The 6,523-nt window shown below is 43.5% G+C and overlaps 1 protein-coding gene across 10 annotated transcripts in view; it reads right to left on the bottom strand.

Annotated features, from left to right (window-relative positions):
- The window catches only part of RAP1GAP2 (RAP1 GTPase activating protein 2), a 318,047-nt gene that overhangs the window by 42,012 nt on the left and 269,512 nt on the right, over positions 1-6,523 (bottom strand). For all 10 annotated transcript variants that reach the window (XM_025210745.1, XM_025210753.1, XM_006016109.3 and 7 more), the window contains 3 exons: positions 3,713-3,748; positions 3,206-3,250; positions 1,093-1,125 (listed from right to left, as the gene is read on the bottom strand). In XM_025210745.1, coding sequence (XP_025066530.1) covers positions 1,093-1,125; positions 3,206-3,250; positions 3,713-3,748 — 114 coding nt within the window. The remainder of the gene's footprint in view (positions 1-1,092; positions 1,126-3,205; positions 3,251-3,712; positions 3,749-6,523) is intronic.

Below are 6,523 nucleotides of genomic sequence, written 5' to 3'. Positions count from 1 at the left end.
GTGGGGAGAATTAAAAACGCTGTGTCCATCAATCAACAGGAGTTTTCCAACGGGGGCAGGACTGCGCCTTTCAAGTCGGCTGCATTGCCATCCGTGGCGCATAATTGGACCTTAACTTTTTTTTTTATGAGCCAATTTACTAGGACCGTTATGTTTATTTAGTGCCTTCCACCTGGCTGGATCCCAAAGCACTTTGCTGGGCAAACCATTTCCTGAAATGTAGCCTTTTCTGTGGTGGAATAAAACAAGTAATAAATGCAATAAACAACACTGTGGGAACCATGACTTCCGTTCAGGTAATGCCTTTCACCTGAAAGGATCTAGAAGTGCATTGCAGCATAGAGGAATATAATCACACCTGCTATCATTGAGGCAGAATGGGGTGGTAGCTTGCCAGTACCCTCCAAGGGGGTTCAAGATAGAGAGGGGCTCAACTTTCATCTGCCTTATGCATTCAAGCAGAGGTATGAGGATTCCTATTCATTCACTGAGCAAGCAAACCTGGATCAATTATATTCCCGTGCCTTGTAGCGATGGCCAGCTATCATGGGCTCCGCTCCCCACTGCTAGTTGCTGGCACAGCAGAGCAACCTCCTGAGCAACTCCAGAGACCACCCGAAGCATCAAAATTCAGCCCCTGATCTGTTCTTGGGTTAGCACAGCTGCTTGCTGCCCTTTCTCAGGATGGTGGCAACTGCATGATCTCGCCCAAAGTGAAAAATGTCACATCTAGCTGGAACTGTCAGAGACATTTAAGTCAAGAGAGCACAGCTCCCCATGCTGAAAACGAGCCAGCCCAAGATATGGGAGCTATTTATTATTTATTCTTCTCATTTCTGATAATCTGATGTTGCGGCCTTTCGGCTCAGGAACAGCAGCAGCAAGAAAAAGCCCATAAAACCACAGAGCACTTTCCTAGAGGAGACCACCCTTATTGCTGAGAACAGATGGGATGTTTAATACGCACAAGTGGTTAGAAGCCTGGTTTTAAAGCTCACCCACAAGATGAGACACTGTACCCATAACCCTTTCATCAACACGTTTAAAGAGACGTTACCTCGCAGCCATCCAAACAGGCTTGAAAACACTTACCTCATCAATGCTGGGATATGGGATATAGTCGTCCTAAAAACAAAACAAAACACAACACCACAAAATGAATGCTTAGTCCCCATTAGGCATCTCTTAAATCCATAGACTTCCCATTTTAAGTGAACATTTCTCATCAATCCCATTAAACTGGGAATAGAAACATGCTTTAATGCCATCAGTCTTTTGTGTTTATGCTGCAGATTGCCACATTTTCTTGTCCTGCCATATTTTCTGTGCCCCAGAATATGCCACGCACCTTGTTTTTTAAAGACAGAATGAAGAAAAAGAGATTTTAAGAGCCAGGCTGACTCACTCTCCCTTTCCCCCTTAGCTAAATCTGAAACACTAGTTGCTACTAAAGATAGGTCTCCATGGTTGGATCTATGACGGGGTGGGCAAAATGTGGCCCGGGGGCTGGATGCCGCCCACCAGGCCATTGTATCTGGCCCGCGGGGCCCCTAAAAATTTCAGAAAATTTAAATTGATCTGCCCTTGGCTGCCTGTCATGCGGCCCTCAATGGCTTGCCAAAACTCAGTAAGCAGCCCTCTGCCTGAAATCATTGCCCGCCCCGATCTATGATTTTGAAAAGAGCTAAAGAGCCTCCAAGGACTCTGAAACAGGAAGAAACACCAGAAGCAGCTAGCAGACAGCCAAACTGCTGTAAGAAGGCTTATCTTGATTACTGCATTATCAAGACAATTAAAAAGGAGAGATGATCATTAACACCTGTGACGCAAAGAATTATGAGCCATTATATGTCAATGGACTCCCACAGGTGCCTGAATAGCAATGCCACAGCTGCTGCACTGTGGAGCAGGAATAAAAGCAGGTGTAATTCTCTCCGAAGCAGAAAATAAGCTTCTCCATTTAGTACATACAGCCCTATTTTGGGGGGCTGACTGGTTGGAGGAAAGGGGTATGTTGTATGTGAGCAATATGGTACTTCTGAGACTTGAAAAGCACTTAGAGAGCATGAGTTTACCCTCACTTCATGTCTGACAGAGGGGGAACGCGAGTCACAGAGAACAGAAATAACTTGCCAGTGGCCAAACAGCATGGGCCAGACAGCGATAACTGGCTGGAAAAGACCAATGGAAACTTTGTCTTGTGGGACGCCAATCGCAGGCAACACTACCAGGGAGGGAGAACATTAACCCAGTGATTCCAATACCAACCCAAAGCTTGAGATATCCCAATCCACTTCCTTCCCCCATCAGAGGATTTATGCCATGTCCTTTAGTCACTCTTGCCTCGGTTCCACATTTGGAAAAGGGACATGACAGTATGTTTGTTGTGAAGACAGATGCATTAGAGATCATGGGGTAGAGGGTAGGGGGCTGTATGGTGCTACAGTTTGACACCAGTTATAATCTCCCCCATCTCAGGCAAATATCCAGCGAGCAGACCCTATATTGTTCTTCCTCCCAACAGGGGCCAGGGCAGCACAGACTCTAGGAACTATAATGGGCTCCCAAAAGACCCCCTTCTTAGGCTGAGCAGAGCCCAGACACAGAGAATGAGCCCCCTCCCGTAAGAAAACACACAGGAGATGCAATCTTTTCCTACCTCATCACACTCCCTTGAGCTTCATGAGTTTGTTTGTGTCCGAGCTGCATGCTGCCTTTGAATGACAGCTGAATAGAAAGGCGACCAGGCCAGCAGTTTACCAGAGGGACTGCACTATTGAATTTAGCTTAAAAGCATCCCTGCTCTAATGGAGAGCTACCATTAGATGACTTTTCTATTGCTTCCCTGATCCTTTGTAGGAAAATATTTCCATAACAAGGCTGTTACAGAAATATGTTCCCCGTGAGCTACCAAGCCACAAGTTTCTTTACAATGTGTTTAAAAGACAAAGCGTTTTACAGCAGCTCGTGGCAGAAAGAAACAGGCTTGAGCTGGATTAGGGATTTGAAGGCCCATCTAGTTTATCCCTGCAGTGTAATCAGGGTCTTGTTTTTAGAAATAATTCAAATCCTTTGGGTCCCTTTAAGTCATGGTCTTAACCAGAATGCACCAAGACATTATATCTGGAGCTGTACCTCCACGCATCTGGAGCCGAAAAGATAATTTTGAAAAATACGCTTAAGTAACATCCCTCACAAAACCAACCTTATTTTTCTGGCTGCCGGTTCTCTGTTCTTCAAGTTTGGGTGCCTGTTTGAAACGAACACATCATTCAGAGGTTTGCCATCATATGAAAAAGAATACCGTGTCATTTGACTGCACTGAAATCACTCTTAAATGTCTGAGAGGCTGGTTAGCTGAGCTGAGTTTCTAACAGAGCAAAGTAGAGGTGGTAGAGAACCTGGACTGTAACCGAGAGAACCAGGTCTCCTTCTGGGAAGAGGCACATTTTCATCTGCTCTTAAGATCACGCTGTAAAGTATCCTTTATAATCAGTCTCAGCAGGGGTGATGTTATTTTCAATAACACACTAATATGGAAGGTGTCAATGTATTGTAAGATCATCCCACTCTGTAAAACATACTTCAAAGTCACTTGTTGCTTAGGGAACTTTATGTAGGCATGATATCCTTCGCTTGTCATTTTGAACAGTTTTACCTTGGAGAAATAAGGCATGTGCGCAGTGTTTGTAAGTCATGTCATGTCACTCACCTGCATTTTTTCCAGCATTTCAAAGAACTCCGCAGACTGGAAAACAAAGGAAAGAGAAATCACTCGCATGGTTGAAGTAGACATGAACCCAACCTGTGCAATTCGGATGTGGATCAGGATTAGAAACATCCTCCAGCTTTGGATCTGCGTTTTTCCTTTGGGATGAACCCTAATGTCAGTGGAACCAGAGAGTAAAAATGTTGATATTGCACAACAGCTGCAGAATCTGAAAGGAAGTAATTCACTCCATACATTAGAGCAGTTTACATACTTCAAAGATGAATGGTGAAATAGCTTCTTTTACAAGTGCAACAATAAAAACTAAACAATAAAACAACTGGAGTAGGTTGTTTATGACAGTAACCCAAGAAATGTTCCTACCCATGCAGTAGTAATAACAATAGCTTGCATTTCTCACGAGGATCTCAAAGAATTGCACTAACAGAAATTTTAAAAAGAATGGACCTGTGAGACAGTATTTTTATCCTGGGTTTGAAGATAAGAAACCCATGCTCAGAGACTATGTTACTTGCTAAAGATGAAACACTGAATCAATAGCAAGAGTGCTGAATGCCCTACTAAAAGAAGGTTATATCACTGGAGGCTACATCTTCTATATGGATAGCAGTTGGTGGAGAGAAATATGGTCAACACATATTTTAGCAGCATCGATACCTTGGTTCATACACTAGCATGGAGCAAATAGAGGGAAATATAATTACACGCTTTAGCAGAACTGATGTTCCAGCTGCTAACGGGTCCGTGATTCACATAGATCTTGTTGGAACATGGGCCAAACAGACACAAAACTGAGTGCAAAACCACATGCACATGCACTGTGAGATGGGCTGCTCTATAGCAGGGTGTTCAAAAGAACAGTTTTCTGTTTCAGAGTCAGTTCCACGTGCCACACTTTTCTGATGGGGCTCTGCATGAAGCCCTTTAATAAAGCAGCTGCCTTCCTCTCCCATGCATTGTGGAAGCTACTGCCACAACCCACAGAGCTGATCAGCTAATGTCTTGGGAGAAAAATACAGTGGCTATTATCCAACCATGATATATGCAGCGGTGATTTCACATCACTAGCACTTACCATCATTTCAAACTGCCTCCTAGCCAGAAGCATAGGGAGAGAGGGTGATAAATTCCTTCAATAGAGGTAGGTTTATTTTTTCATTCCCAAGTCACATACTGGCTGACACTTTCTCCCTGAACCCTGGATACATCTGCACTTCCGATACAGGATGAATTAGCCCAGTGGCACTGGACCTAGCTCATGTATCTTCTGCTGTGTGATTGCAGCGCAGAGTAACCCAGGAATTGACTGCTGATGTGTAAGTCCATAGCCAGAATTGCTGGAGGGACTCTGCCAGTATGAATTACTGTCTCCCAAGTGTCCAAGAAAGCACTGAGCACAGGTGAGTGTCTCTGCCTTGGACCCATCCCAGCCAAACTCACTCCAGGAGGTAAAGGGACCTTTGACATTTCCTTTGGTGAACTCTGGTTGTTGGGAAGCCCTTTCTCCTTCTGGGCCTTTGAACCCTGAGCAAGTTGGTTCTTCCCCTAGACACAGTCTTTCCTAACCCATACCTTCCACTACCGTTATTTCAGATTAGCATTTGGATGCCATCAGATAGGAGACAAGATGAGACGGGTGCTCGGGATTCTCACCTCTTGTCTACTGAACGGGTACCTTGTGTGCTGTTTATCAGACGCATGCCAGTGACACCTGCCAATCATGCAGAGCTCAGACCTGTGCATCTCCAGGATGAAGGGCAAGAGGGTTGCTTCCAGTTGAGTTAACTTCTTATAAGTAATTTCCTCTCCTGAAGATCACCGAATATGTGAAATGATCATTATGCAGCTAAACACATCTCACATACAGCTACTTATTGAGACCAGGCTTTGACTTCCTTCTGTAATTCATTTCAATCACCCTTCACATAACAACAAAGAGTGCCAGAATCAAGAGCAAAATAAGGCTTCAGGAAGCTTGCTAACCCACTCTTGTGGTGAAGTGCATAAAGAGAACATGGCCCTTCCATTAGCAGGTTAATAAGAATCCCTTGGAGTAGCATGAGTCATAGTTTGCTTTTTACTTGTACAATATAATATTTCAATAACCATCCCTCATTCAACTAAGTAAGCTGCAAAGTAATCTTCTCGATCAATTACCTGCAACAATATATTAAGCCTCTTAAACCACTTCTTCTTATAGTCAAATGAGTATTGGCAAACTTAGTGTTCGGATATCACAAGCTCCCCCTTCCCCAAATCATAAGACTGTAGGAATAATATATATTTTGCATGCTTTTTCATCATCTTCTGTTTCTGGAGCCTATAGGAGCTTTTCCCTCTAAACTTGGGCTAGATACCCCAAAAGTAAAAAACAAACAACCCCAGAGCTTGCCTCAGAATCACTTCTGTCCGGGAGCTGGGGCTTTAAGAAAGCACATGTACTAAATATCACACAAGTCAGCAGGTAGGGAATCTAATACAAACACATCCTCAAAATGCTCAACTGCTTCCATAAACTCATGATTTGCCTTTGTAAAATGGCAATTTGTACTTGTAAATAGAGCAGAAAAAAACAGCGAGCTAATTACTCTGTTTAGGTGTGCAAAGTGCAGGCATACTATTTTCAGACTGAGCTCACAAGGTCACACCATGTAGGAAAGACTCTTCTAATACACAGAAATAACTTTTGTTTTTTTTAAGCAAAGCTATTCAGGATCCGTAGTAATGATGGACTTCATTGGCTGACTGAGAACTTACAAATAACAACTGTTTCATATGAAAAACCTGAAAATC

The sequence above is a fragment of the Alligator sinensis genome, unplaced genomic scaffold (assembly GCF_000455745.1).
Source record: "Alligator sinensis unplaced genomic scaffold, ASM45574v1 scaffold118_1, whole genome shotgun sequence".
In the NCBI taxonomy this organism is placed as follows: Eukaryota; Metazoa; Chordata; order Crocodylia; family Alligatoridae; genus Alligator; species Alligator sinensis.
Note: the sequence above shows the minus strand (reverse complement) of the source record. Positions and strands in the feature narration are given on the sequence as shown.